A 15,606-nucleotide genomic window follows, 5' to 3' on the forward strand; every position below is an offset into this window, starting at 1 on the left:
CGTCTAATGGATTTTCTAAGATCAGGCTTTTAAGATTCTCTTTTACTAATTTTTCTTAATTTTACTGGATGTGTTGTTATTTCAGATTTCATGTTATTTTCTTTTATAGTTTAGGATTATGATGATTTGGGTTTTTAAGCCTATAAAATAACATTGCAATCCTCTTTAGAAGACATATACTATTAGATTTGATTTCAAAATAATAAATTACGAATTTAAGGTTGCAGCTCTTTTTTGCTCATCAATCTGTCATTGTTTTAAGTTTGGAGCTTCCTCATCAAATCTGTCTTCGCTATCAGTTTTGCTGTGAATTATTGGGCCCCTTGATATGTCTAAAACAGACTGGCTTTGTTCGCCTTGCCATAAAATGCCGAGAGTTTGTTGCCCCCATCTTCTTGGAAAGCTGTTCATAATTCAGCCAAGACTTCAGTTGCTTAATTTGGTTTCAGCTACAGTGCACTGAGTTTGATGTTTCCTTAATGTTTCTCGAGTCAGTCCGCCGCTATTGATCGTATCAGCGGGCAGAAAGCGTAGCACATGTACGTGTAATCCGTTTTTAGGAGAAGAACTGCTGGAAAAAGAGATCATCTTATGCATTTCTGTGATCTTTCCTTCTTTCTGGTTTTTTCTTCTGTTTTTTCTCTGAACTGTCATTTCTTGTTTTCATTTTTAGCTCCAATTGTTTCTAAACAATCTTATAACTGTTTCAATAAATTGAAATGAGTCATTCTAAGCTGTAGATCTTCAAGTCTCCAAGTCCAATCTTGAGTCTAGGAGATCATGAGAAAACCTCAGAGAGTGGAATAAAAACAGAAGGAAAACAAAATGAGTATGGAGTTTGTCTACACTCCATATACATGTATGTCATCAAATGGGGAAAAGACCCAAGAATGCAAAAGGTTTTGTTGAAAAAAATAAAAACCCATCTGAATCCTCATAAAAATCCATCTGAATCCTCTTCTCCACCTAGAACTTCAAAAATGCACAAAAAAAACCCTACACCATTCAATATTGCCTATCCGTTTCAAGTGCAGGAAAATTTGGCAACTTCCATGGCTTTAACGTAAAATCACTCCTCAATTTACTTGCTCATATCAGGGAGTTCAACGAAGAAAATTATAATCAGGACCCTAATGGAATCTTGCCGAACCCCCTTCAGGTTGGTGTCTTCGTTAACTACGTTCTCTCAGTTTGTTCTAGTATTGAAGAATTTCGTGATCCGGGACCATCTGTAGCTTGTGAATTTGGAGGGTCATTTAAGGGTACTGCTTGAGCCTTTGTTTGCTGATCTATGACTGAATTACATGTAAAAGATACTTCAGTAATGCAACTTTCTGAGCTGCCATCTGGACTGTGAACGCTAGCATTCAAGAATGGAGGTTGCTTTGGAGAGGGAATTTCACTTTCGGCTTTGGCGAGCATGCTACCTACTTCATTCATGAACGGTCTTCGTCTCGGAGAAGCTTGCGTGCATAGAAGTCCTATTTGAAGCACAGTTTCTGCCTTGTTCTCTGGAAAACTATCTTTTAAGCCAGGATTAATCATGTCTGTAACTGTCTTTACCTTGTAATGCTTCCAAACCTGATGTCAGAACGAAAAAAACAATGTCAACAGGCATGTAACACATTCTTACCAGTGGTAAAACACTCCAAATTACAAATCACACTTGGGATTAATTGTCAAGCCAAACACATCTTAAATCCGTATAAATTTCTTGGAAATAATCGATTCTCTTGTTTATCTGTTGTCTTTTTTTTTTAAATAAGCAAAACCCCTTTTACTTTGTATGATCTAAAACAAGAAGTTTTCAAGTAAAACAGTACGATGCTAATAAAGGTCTCAATGATCGAATGTAAATAATATTCAATAAGAACAATTTCGCTGCAAAGGACTAAGAATCTTCCAGAATGAAGAATTGAACTCGATCCGTGTGAGAACACACTGTTCTTTCTACCAGTTGCAATCTCAAGAACTAGAACCCCAAAACCATAGACATCAGCTTTCTCTGTTAGCTGCCCTCGAACAAGATACTCAGAAGCCATATATCCCCTGCAACAAATGATGGTACCGACATGTCATTAATTGAGATGCCAATTCTGAGTTAATTTGTTACTTTGAAACTTAGTATTACAACATGGATTACGCAGGACAAGGAAATCGATGGCCTATGTGCTTTTAAAGAAAACAATCTGTAAGCAAAATGTAACACCAAAACTAAAACTCCAATACACGAGCAGAAATGGCAGGGAGACAATGTGGGACCTCGACTCTGGCTTGGAAAAAAACAGATTCTGCAATCGAGACTAGAAAGATCATCGTGACATTGGGCTAATGCATACACCTTAGGCAATGTGGACGTGATAGAATCGTTTCCTCAGTTCCGAAAGGCAACTTGTCTTTGGAGAGAATCCATGACTTTCACAATGTTTGGAGTGAAGCAACTGTCAGCGTGCTTAGAAGACCTGCAGATAAGGCTGCTGTTGGAGCTGCGAGTGATGTATGATGAAAAGGGAGAGAGAATTAATAGAAATATTACAAGCAACCGTAAGGGGTTTTGAGGAGATAATGTGAATGATAATTGCATTGAATACAAATGGGGTTGCTCTGTTTCTCTCTTCTCCTTCGTTTTGATGTAATATTTATTCAAAAATGAAGGAAAAGAGAAGATATGGATGTGAAATAGTCCTAGATGGAAATTGAGAGAGTGGGGGAGAGAATTAGATCCCATTATGTTATGGTGTGTGGTTTTGTATAACAGAATGTTTTCTGTTTCGTTTTTCTTGCATGAATTACCATGTTTTCAATTTCTCTCTTCCATAAAAAAATCAAATTACTATTTTTTAATCTTTTTATATATTTATTTATTTTAAATTTTCTTCAATATAATATTTAATTAATTAAGTGAATTCTTTAAATGAATTATTTAAATAAGATGCTTCTAGTTTAATGACTCTAATCACAAGTATAAAAAGTTGATGCAGATTGATATTGTTTTTTTATTTATTTTTGTGATTTTTTTAATCGAGTTATCGTAATTTTATAATTTAAGTTGCAATTTTAGCTAGATAACCTAGGTAGGCTAAAAAACGATGACCTCAATTAAAGGTTTTTTATATTAATTTGAGTTGACTCATGCCAGTTGATTTTATTAATCCATATTTGATGGGTTAGGAATTTAGCTGTATCATTTGTTCTTTTAACAACATAATAGATCAAGCTGAGTTTCATGATTTAAAACACTAAACTTGCAAACCAGAGTATAGACTCTAGGTTTAACAACTTTTTTTTTCTTAAAAAAAATATTATTTTTTACCTGATGATATGTTACAAAATTAGATACTTGTAAAATTGAGCAAAAACCAAATATCGATGTGTTTATTTGAAATTATGATAACTTCATAGGAAACAAATTATAAAGACCAATTCAAAATTAATCAAATATTGAATGATGATATATATATATATATATATATATATATATAGTAAAAAAATGATTCAATAAAAAGAAAACAAATTTGGAAGATGGAATTAAAAAAAAGAAAAAACTATTTTATATTGTTATAAAACCTAACTCAGTAGCTCAATCTTGAAACCTTATAACTCAATTCCTAGCATAGTCCTATTTTAAAATCAACCATCACGGGAGTTGATTTCACATGATCCAGTTGATTTGGTGAATTAAAAAACAACACGGACAACATGTAAATGTGTGGCTTGATTTTTAAAAAAATTCAAAATAATATATATTTTTTAATATTGAAACAACATTATATTGGATCAACCTGAATTATAAAGTTTGACTCACAAAATTCATAACCTGACTCATGGACTTCGCTGGATTTATTTTTCTAAAAAAACTATTTTTTATTTAATAATATGATAATAAAATAGAAGCTTGTAAACATCGAGCACCAATTAAATATTAGAATGATTGTGTTAAAACTATAATAACTTTATAAAAAAACAGACTGAAACAAATTATAATAATTAATTTAAAATTAATAAAATATTAAAGGATGAGATTAAAAGAAAAAAAATTATATAGCATATATAAAAAAGAAAAAAAATCATTTTTTTCTTTTTTTTTTATAAATCTTAGCTTCCAATTTTGTTCATTTTTTTTTTAAATTGAGGTGCTTCACTTTTGAAGCACTATAATCCTTTCATTTCTTTTAGTAAAGAGTACAAAAATAGATGTTTTTAAAAATTGAGCACCAATTAAGATATTTATTTAAAATTAAAATAATCTCATAAAAAATAAACTGAAATAAATTATGATGATTAATATAAAACTAATTAAATGTTTAAGAATCAACTAGAAAAAAAATTACAATGTAGAATTAAAAAAAAGAAACAAAATTGAGGTGCTTCACTATTATACAATATTGAATCACCATAAACTTTTTATTTTTATTTTTTAGAGAGTTTAGTTAATTTTTAAACTTTAATTATTTAGAAAGTATAATTAATGATTTTTTGCAAGATAAAATTCAAATCAAATCACATAGTCGACAAGTACATAAAATTCTCCACAGAATTTGATCGGATCACATTGAGAGCATCAACGGATGATGCATTTGTTGTTATTTTAGATTAAAAGCGAATAAAGCAAAAATTATCATCTCAGCCCCAATCATAATACTAATCGGACGATGCTTAGTTAACATGGACCAGAAAATACATCAAAATAAATTATAAGTTGAAGAGAGAAGACAACAGAAGATTTTATGATATTTATAGAGTAATTAATAATGTTTTATTAATTATTTAATGAGTTTATTTAAAAAAAACAAATATATAAAAAAAAAGAGATAAAACTCACTAATAATAATAAAAATATCTTCATTTAAGATTTTCTCTTCTATTTTTTTTCAAAGTGTACTAAAATATACTTTATAAGATTTTTAAAGTAACCCTGATGTCAATGTTCATGAGCTTAAAAAGCTCATCAAAAAACTTCAAGCTATGTATTGTAGGTAATATATAATTAAATTAAAGAAAATTTTTGAGATGAAAAGGAATTTATTTTTTTATTTTACATCTGGGTTTGATTTTTTCTATGTATATTTGTCATTCTCGTGATATTTTTATCAGTTCAGTAGACTTACATAATGTTTAATAAACCTAACAATTAAATATAATACATGTAAATTAGCCTCAATATTCCAAATTAAAAACAAAAACATTTCAAGCTCTCACACAACCCATAAGGCTAAATAATAATTGAAGCTCATACGTTTGATGTATAATTATTTAAAATCATTTTAAAAGTGTGATCAACCGGAGGTTGCTGTGTCATTACGCATAATCTTTATATAAATATATTCTTTACCGTAGTAGTCTAATAATATTTTTACATAAAAGAACATATTTCTTCTCTATCTATATATATATGTGTGTGTGGAATGCTACCTACTACAAAAGCATAATCAAACTTAAAACATTTTTTCACCTGTGAATAAAATTGATGAACTTTGTTTTTAATCTTCTTCAAAATTTTAGTTCCTACAGAAACCATGCAGGGCCCCTTTCATTTTTTTTTAATTTTTTTTTTCTTAATTTATGAACTAAAACACGTAACATGTTATTAGAAAAGTGGGTCCAAAATTGATACCATTAATATAGACTTCCTCTAATGTTAAAAAGTCAAGAACTGGAAAGTCAAAGTTTGCAGAGAAAAATGCTCACTTGAGTGAAAGCAATCTCAGCAAATTAAAGTTGATTTTTCCGATGCATTATATGCTTTTCGAATGAATTCTATGAAATGGAATGTATAAGATATGATCCTTGACACTTACTTCCAATTATTCTCTCCTGGAAAAGCCTACGATCTTTGAATTTCCCAAATACTTTAGCAGGAATCAATCTACACCAAACACTTGTTTTCAACCCCACTTTCCTAGTTATGGATAATATACTAAATAGGTGTCCGTATCATGCCGCAACTGTCTTAATTTTCTTTTAACATAAAAATTATTAAGTTGATATTAATATTTTAAAAAAAATTAAAAAAAAATTAAAACTTGTATCATTCTGCTTATTATACTAATTTAATAATAATAAAAAAAAACACAATGTCAGTATATAAACTAGAAAAATTAACAATAAAAAAATATAAAAAAATGACTTAAACCTATCTAAATTTGACATATCAAATATATGACTTAATTATAATAGTGATATAATTCTATTAAAAAAAATAAATAAAACTATAAAATTTGATTATCAAATAAAACTCAATGTTAAAAGGTAAAACTTATTTAAAAAAAAAAAAGCTTGAGTCAAGCTAAATTATAATAGTGACAATATATATATATATATATAACGTGCAATGGGGCGCAAATCACTCTCTCAAGTTTTTTTTAGTACTGCTGCAGGACCTCAATAGGGTTGCGCATGCCTTGCACGACCCCATGACCTTCAAGCATATCGTTTTAATGGTTATTTATATTTGTGATAATTCTGATGGAAGTCAGATTCAATTCGCACAATCTTACAACCAGCAAAGAACACTTCAGCAAATAGGAAGCGAACAGAAGTGAATGGAGAAGTAGTAAGATAATTGAAGCGGTAAGCATTTCATTAGGCGCCAGCATGAGGCCTTGCCCAAGAATGTACAAAAGCAAAGCGAGGGGAAAGTGAAACCCCCACCTTAATTATTCATGAAAAACGGGCCATATAGACTATCCACAACAGCAAACTGCATGTTCTCTGACGGTTTCCAGTGACGTTTCCTTTGGTTGATGAACCAGTTGTTTATCTGTTTCTGTTCTAGGCCAGTTGATTCAGCCAAGGCAACCTTATCAGCTTCCTGAAATATCAAAAACAATAAAATGCGATTAAAGGGCATGACCAAGCATTCAGATTTTCCAACAAAATGCCATGCATTAGAGCAAGAGATAGATTAGGGTTTTCAGCTGGCGACGATATTTGCTTCAAAGAAATAATTACCGTTGGGTATGGCCATTTGTAATGAACGGTCCACCAGTTAAGTAGGACTTCCCTTGCTTCTTTCGGTAGTTTTCCTTTCTTCTTCTTCTTCGAAAACTCGTGCTTTAAGGTGCTTATGTAACCACTATATTTACATAGCAGTTTGTCCTTAAGCTCTCGATCCTCGTTTGCTCGGGTAAAATCTTGCACCTCCGCCTCTCCTACACTGGCATCTTCATCAGATGAACCAACAGCTTCATCTGGCAGGAGAATGAATTAATAGGATGCCAACAAACATACAACCAAACTCATTGTCACTGTTTAAAGAGAATCCATGTGTGTGCGTGCGTGTTCAATGAGGAGCCAGTCATAAACAGCTATCTGGGACAAACAAATGCATGAGCAGGTGCATAAGAAAGACTTCACTTTACAATGTCAAATTCATTGTCACTGTTCACAGTTTTACAAATTGCATTGAAGTTTCTGCCAAAACCACCACTACTTAACACTGCCTATCTGAACCAATTTACCCCAAACCAGTTGCCTCCAGAACCATCTTGTTTTTACATAACTAGACACCATAGTCCATAGATAACATATTAATAGCAACAGTATCCTAACACATGATGGAGGAAATTTTTTTCAAAACAAAGCACATATGCGCTCTGGTATTATCATGACCACAAGGTACACACGGTCCTTACTAGGCGACTTTAATTTTAACCATACATCTAAACCGCCTTTCTTTTTCCCTTGCATTTCCAGAGGAATCCATAGCCAGGCTTCTTAAGAAGAAAGATGGACATGTCATAGTCCTGAGGTGTGACGTTTGGACTAAAATACCCAACAACCCATCACGGGGGTGATCAAAATCAACTTGAAGGGTCTACAGAAAATCAACTGAAAAGATCCACGAAAAGAGAAGAGGGAAGTGGGGCACAGGATAATGAACACTTGGGAGGCATGATCCCATGTCTCCATGGATGTGATTTAACACCATGGCATGCTGTACTATGAATTCGGGACCCACGAGGAAATTTGGATAGAAAAGAATAGTATACATACACAGCGCGCGGTAAAAGTAGGAATGTGTGAGGAAGAAGGGAAAGATTGAGAGGTTCGTTGTGTCGTATCGCAGTCAGAGAGGAGGTGGCGCCTTTAAAAGAGTACGGTTCCTTAAAAAATGAGGCAACGCGCATGGCACGCGCGCACGCACTGCCCTAGACTAGACTACACTCCCTTCTCTCCTTACGATACTTCCATGTCCATGACCTCACTGCACTCTAACAAGTGCAGTCACAGTGCCTTCCGTCGACCTTGGAAAAACCCCAAAATTTACAATAAAAAAAGAAAAAACACAGAGGAAGTGGTGGGGAATTTACAATATATATTTCTTTTTTTTAAAAAAAGAAGAAATAACAAGGACGACTGTCTTGTAACGAGAGGGAAGCATTGCAGTTCAGCATTTAATATTATTGCAATGTGTCGAGCTGAATCAGGGCGGCAGAAAGGAACATACTAGCCTTGGGAAGGGAAGTGGAACGGAGACTAGAAAGATACTGTAGATTAGATAGAGCCACCGAAAGTTGGCCCAGTTAGAGAGAGCGTTTCATAATTACTAGGTAGAACCTGATCTTGCAGCGCTTCAAGCGGGCGTCCAAAGTGGCTTCCAACCAAATCCCTTTTATGCCCCTCCATGTCCAAACCCTAACCCAAATATTCCCCTTCTTAAAAATAATAACATTCCAGGCTAATAATCAAACCCTAAAATTCATAATCCAACCCTCATAAAACCCAAACACCATAGCTAGAAGGTTGTAAACATATATAGATTTATTTCGTCAGGAAGTTTATTTTAAAATATTATTTACTAGAAATATATTTAAATAATATTTTTTTATTTTTTAAAATTTATTTTTTATATAAAAAAAAAATCAAGATTTTGCCGATATGAGTTTGGACAACATTCCCATATCGCTTCCTTGGAAGCAAAGAATTGGGCCATTACAGGAAAAGAGCATGCATGTAGCCATCCTAAATCCCTATAAAATTAAAGTTAATTTGAACTCCTTTTATATCAAAAGAAAATTAACTAAAAAAAGATAAAGAAAAAGAAAAAGAAAGGCAAAGGGAGAAGAACGCACAGTCAAACCGTTATGAGTCCATCAGAACGTTCCTCCCATTACAAGCTATGTGCAGCTACAACTTTTAACATAGAAACCAAGCAAGCAGCACCCAGATCATGAAAGTGAAATCCCAGGCAGACACAGACTAGGTGACGGAGGGACTCAATCCAATGATTTACAGTACTATTAACATTCGAAAAACATGATTAGCAAGTCTCAAAAAACAACCTCATGATCACTCACAGCATTCACACGATAAGGCCACAACTCAAATCCCATTCCATTTCGAGCATGAAATGAAACATCACTGGGGGCATTTCATGCCTCCTCTTGATTGATTTGTGTGTGAAGGCCTATCATATAGCCAGCAATGTTGTTCGATAAAATATTAAGCAAACAAGTTATAACCAGGCTATACTTACCTGTTTCAACACTCAACAAAAGAGTGTCGATTTTTGAGATAAAAGGAAAATAAAAGGGAAAACACTTGAGTTGAAGGAATAGAAGGAAAATAATATGGCTAGAGCATTAGGAACGACCAGATATTACCATACAGCTGCAGCAGATGCAGGAGACACTAAGATATGACTCTTGACTATCGCACTCTTCTTATTCCATGTTTAGGGCTCTGGCAAATACTTGAGCTCTTTATGGACAGCAAAATAATTTTTTATGTGCGCAAGGAATACAGGCTCAAGTCTATGCTCTTCTGATCTATAACAAACACATGAATATAAACTGATAGCAAGCTCCACGAAAGCATTCCAGCCACGATGATGCAACCATGTTCGAAGGTACTAAGAACAAGGAGAGCTTATTTTCAAATTACTTGTATCCTAATGTCCCAATGACACGATGATGCATCAAACCATGAGACTGTGCTGTGGTCATGAATAAAGAGCAGAAAAATAGCTCAATAAATACAAAAGCTAATTCATATGAAGGGTCTACAATAAACCGATGGGAAATAGAGGAGCCCCTCACAAGAAGTTAATGCCATAGAATCATAAAGTAAACAAGAGACTGATCAAGATTTCATCCTTTAGCAAACTAAGCCAATAATAATAAAAAAGAGAGGAAACCTCATATGGAACACTACACCGTGAAAATATAAGTCATCAATCCAGCTAGTCTACGCACCAAAAGATACTCGAAGATATCCCCAGACTAACAGCTTAAAAGTGAAGTCATTTCTTATTCAGTGCCCAGCATTAAGAATCCCTTTTAATACCACAATGTCTCTAATCAGGACATACATAAAGCATAAAAATGACACCAAGGAAAATGCAAATCCGCCCTGTACAGGTAGGCAATTAACCATAAAGAGTGTGAAGCCCCACTATAGGATCTTCATGCACTCTATTAAAATCGGAACTTTAGCTTCACGAATGCAGAAATATAATAATTCAACCAATCCATATCTAAAGCTCTTATTCCCGGACAAAATACATAAACTCCAGTGTACGAAATGCAGCTTTCTTTCAAAATGATTCTAAAAATAGCATGCAACTATACTATATGTGTGAGCTTGTAGCCTTGACCACAGAGAAATGCTACTAAAATAACAATTTTGGCGACAAAGACCATCTGTATCCTGTACAGAGTTAAAAAAAGAAAAAAGCCAGTAGTTTCAATTATTATTGAATTACATTAAGCCTCAAAAGCAGGAGATCAACAGTGATCTGGTACATTAAAAGGAAGGAATAGATGACAAAGGAAGACAAGAGGAACATCCTAACACGAGCAGCAGGTGCTTCTCTACTTCACTTGCCATAAAGCAAACATGATATCTTGAAAACCAAACTCCTTGTACTTAAGCCTACCATGATATCTCTAGTTCATTGGGAGATTCAGTGGGTAATCTAATATATTTTGTAATGTGTATGATCAAGCAGAAAAGGGGTTTGCTTTCAGTTCGGGCTATATTTTATATATTTCCAACAGCCTGCAACTCTTCCCAAAGAATTCTTAATATGCTAAGACAGCGGTTCCAAGGCTTTCACTCTATGGATGCCAGAACCAATCCAATCCTCTGACCTTCTTTCCTAAGGAATAGTTTTTAATTCCCACCCGTGGCATGCCCTACAACTCGTGCTTTATTGAAACTTAAATCTCTAATCACAATACAAATAAAGTTGACAGCCAGTTGTTTAAAAGGGAATTACCAAATCCCATTTGCTTCCACACCACTAAGGATTAGCATCCAAACACTCACCAGAAACGTTTAACATTTAATCAAACACAATTCGGTATTGCCTCAACCTTGTCCAAGGACAATTATGAGGAACAAAGCGAGTTCAATTCATGACTCACTTGAACAACTCACAACTCACAACTCATAGGCTCTTATATATTAGTTTCCCAAGAGAAAGAAGTGCCTTAGTATAATTCCTTTTCTAGAACATTTTCCAATATTTAGGTGTTGTCATTCCCTTTCTCCCATGCTAAAATACGAAGGAAAAGGGAGTGCTTACAAGTAACCACAGAATCAATAAGTATTAGGATCAGCAATAACTCCTAGATACAATCTGAACTTGGAGCGTCAAGGTGGTTTGAAACTAAGATTATAATTTTACCAAATGAAAGCATCTAATATTGGTTGAAAAGAAAAGCTTCTATTGGTTTTATCCTTCGATGCAACCCATGACATTAGCTATTGCCTCCATGGATTCTACCTTTAAAGCTAATAGTTCTGATTCTTGAATGCCTCCCTTAAGAAAGGGAAAGTAGAAATGAAAGCCTAATGCCCCCAACCCTAAAATGGATAGCTTTTCTACATGTTCTCCCATGTTGAGTACCAATTCAGATTCAGCAACGCCAAAAGGGTCTTTCTTTTCTAGGGTTTTTTTTTTTGACATTACTAAATCTGAAACCTTGGTTTTTACAGCAACAATATGAATAAATGTTCTTAAAGGTGCAGGGTTTTTGTCCAGAACAAATATGGGAAATTGGCCATGAAAACAGCCACTCCCACTATTCCTCGTGTGATCAGGCTGTTCTGCTAAAATGCACTAGGTTTTATGCTAGCGTGCGCCTCACTCTCTTTCACATTATGTGATTGCTATCACATGTTCCCATAACACAGAAGATCATACTATAATAAATAAAATCTACTGCACAAACATCAACAAAATAGTTAACATACTGAGTAGTCAAAGTGAGAGAGAGAGATAGAGAGAGAGAGATTGAGACCATGAATTTGACTTCTGGAAGCACCATTGCAAAGCGTATTAAACTGAGCCTCAATATCATTCAAGAAAGCGGTAGCTTCATCAAAAGGCCTAGAGAGATCCGCCTTATACTTCATCAGAATGTCGCAGTAAGTTTCCTACAAAGAGAAAAAAACATAATGTAATGTCAGTCAAGAAACGAGACAGAGAGAGAGGGAGAAAAGGATAAAATCCATTTTGAAGAAGAAAACCTAGAAAGAAAAAGGAAATATTTCACTTGAAATCAAGAAATCAAACAAAGGAGTCCCGAAAAGGAGAGTATGAACTTTATTTCCATGTCTGAATAAGTAACTAAATAAGGCCATCAAGTATGGAAACTGAGAAAGTTAGAAGAAGATGAGAGAGATGGGGAAATAGCTTATTAGGGTTTTGGATCCTTCAAGAAGAGAGGAAGTATTAAGAGAAAAAAAAGAGACCATGAACTCGTCAAGCTCGGGATCTGCACCCAAGCACGAGGCGACAGTATTATCGAACCTCTTGGAAACATCGTTCTCTTCCCGGATTTCATCTAACAAATAAGCCATCTCCGGCGGTGCTCCTACCTGAAAACACAGAAATCAAAAGAAATTAGTAAGATAACAAATAAAACAACAGTCTACAGTAGACTTATCGATACTCTTTATGGAGCACTAACCAATAAATATTGGAACTTTCCAATTTCCAAGACTTTCAAAAGTCTAACAGCATATATGGTCTACACAGCTTCCCTATTTTTTTAGGCTAGCTGATAACAGGAGTTCGTATTGTATAAGAGTGGTGCTTTACATAATAACAAAAATGTCAAAGAAATTGATCGATTTAATGTATCGGGCATCAAAGAAGAAATTTACAGGAGAACACACATGTAATTGCAACGATATAGCAATAAAATACATTCAGAAATCGTCGCACAATACATTTCATAGATCAAATTGAGGCTCTTATACATCCTTCAAATCAAGACCACTCAAAAGATGGAAATCAAGAGTCCCAAAACTTCTTAGTTATTTTTCAAGAACTTCACACTGAGTTTGGCTCATTTAGAAAAGAGTCTCGAACACTTCAAGTTCCGTCTGTCACTTGGCCTAACTGTTCTAGTTTGCTTGATTTTAAAGAGCATTACATGTAGTTCAAAATCCAAATCATTTGGTTACCAAAAAGATTAGTGTATATACCTTCTGGCAATCAATGTAAGCTTCGAGTAACTTAGGATAAAGAGGGTGAGAAGCAATTTTAGCCCTAATTGCACAAGAAGCCTCCTCCTGTGAATTATTACTATTACTATTATCACCCACACAACCACCACCACCACCTCTCTGCTGCTGCTGATGCAACTCCACCACCATTGAAGCAGCATCAGATACTGAAGAACCACAAAACAACTGCTCCGCTCCAAAGAAAGGAAATGATGCCTCCCCAGCTGCGGATGGGAACCCCATATGATGGTAGTAATTAGCTACTACTGGAGCACCCGCGTTCTCTGATGGCACCTGCAAAGAGTAATCAGTGCTAGTGGATTGAAGACCGTGCAGTTGATCCATCATTGACAGAGAAAGAATCAGGTTTACCAAACTGGGTTTCTACTAGTTAGCAGTAGCAGTGATGGTAGATACTTGAAACAGAGATTAAAAAAAGAATACTGGGTACAACTGTATTGAAATAGAGAAAGAAGTGTGGTTTTGTAGTGGATGAACTAGTGAGAGGAGAGGAGAGGAGACTGTAGTTACAGTACGTAATAAAAATAAGGACTGGGTTTATGGTATATAACTTTCGGTCTCAGGTGCTTGAAATTAATTAACGGAGAAGAACTCTAAACTGACGACGACGATGATGATCAGAGCTAGACAGCAAAAGAAAGAAGTGAGTTTTCAAAAAGCGGGTAAAGTGGTCTTAAATTGTGATTTTAGCGTACAAAAACAAGGAGAAGTTCCTGCGGATGGTGGACCCTCGAGCCTCAGTTGCTTCTTTCCACTCCCTCCAGGCCCAGGGATACAGTTTGCATAAACCTCCACGCCATTATGGCGCGCGTTGCCCTAACTTGCCGAAGAGACTCCTTTATATACTTGCTAGTGAATTCCCCATTACAGCATCACTTTTGGCAATAAAAAAAAAACCTGCCGCCTGCATGGTGGTGGTAGATGACGAATACACGGTGATAAGCTCTTCTGTAGCAGCACTTCGGATCCTATAGACAAATAGTGGATGGGACCGTCTATGTTTTGCCTGGGCTCCAACCCGAACAACTCTCTCTATCCGATCAACTCCAATCCTAGTCATAGAGACCCGAATCGTAGCCCTTGTTGGGCTCTCATCTTCGTGTTTGGACAAAGCCCATTAACTTAAGACGCTCCTTGATTATGTCGTTTTCTTTCTTTCTCAAATCACGTCCTAAGTCTATTATAGCTGTTGTATCGTGTTAAATGTTCTAGAAATTTATAGGAAATTTAATTAATAAAAAATATTTTTTACTTAAATAATTTTTTTTGTGATTGTTATTTTTTATTTTTTTTTTTTTACTTAAATAATTTTTTTTGTGATTATTATTTTTTTATTATTTTTTTTATTTAAAATAATTTATAAAATAATTTTTTTCATTCTCTTATAATTTTTTATCTTATTAAATTGAGTTTTTATTATTTTGATTGATATTTATTTTATTTAAAATAATTTATAAAATTAATACTTTTTTAATTTTATTATTTTTTAATTTTTTAATTTATTAGTTTTGGTTTTCATTCTTTTAATAAACTTAAAAAAATAAATAAAAAAAAAAAAAAATTTTAATTTATTTTTTAAATATAGTTAAATATTAAAAAGTATTTTTTAATCTATTTTTTTATGATACTTTCAAATATAAAAAAAATATTTTTTTTAAATATTTTTTTTAAATAGTAAACAAATACAACTTAGCTTAGCTTTGTTTGATTGCGAAGGAAAATATATCGGGCCATCCATGATGAGTTAATCCAGTACCTGATTTTTATAGGATAAAAAGACAATACGTATTTTTTGAATTCAAAGATGAAGAATTTGTGTTCAAAAAAAAAAAAAACTCTTTAACTCTCAAAGGCATTCATCTCTACAATAAAGGTACATCTAGGCTGTGATTTAAAAGATGTATAGTTTTGATCCATTTAAAGGTTTCCGCCATTGGTATGAAAGACATTTTGCTTGTTTACTAGTCCAATTGGCATGTATGAACTGTATAAAATATATTTAAGATAATTAATGAAGGTCTGCCATGAATACTTTGAAATTACTTCTGTAAAAAATCTATGTTCATGAAGAACACTTCAAGGCTGGTAATTCCTTTTTCAAAATGAACTAGGTTGTATATTTAG

General features: G+C 33.8%; 1 protein-coding gene across 1 annotated transcript; it reads right to left on the minus strand.

Annotated features, from left to right (window-relative positions):
* Window positions 1-6,427: 6,427 nt before the first annotated feature.
* Window positions 6,428-14,366, minus strand: LOC105128517 (homeobox protein knotted-1-like 6). The gene is made up of 5 exons (XM_011030231.1): window positions 13,441-14,366; window positions 12,703-12,828; window positions 12,249-12,384; window positions 6,952-7,190; window positions 6,428-6,811 (listed from the first exon to the last, which is right to left on the minus strand). The coding sequence occupies exons 1-5, from the start codon at window positions 13,807-13,809 to the stop codon at window positions 6,653-6,655; spliced, it is 1,029 nt and encodes a 342-aa protein (XP_011028533.1). The 5' UTR covers window positions 13,810-14,366; the 3' UTR covers window positions 6,428-6,652.
* Between the last annotated feature and the right edge of the window lie 1,240 nt (window positions 14,367-15,606).

This window comes from Populus euphratica, unplaced genomic scaffold (assembly GCF_000495115.2).
Source record: "Populus euphratica unplaced genomic scaffold, PopEup_1.0 scaffold111.1, whole genome shotgun sequence".
Taxonomy (NCBI): domain Eukaryota; kingdom Viridiplantae; phylum Streptophyta; class Magnoliopsida; order Malpighiales; family Salicaceae; genus Populus; species Populus euphratica.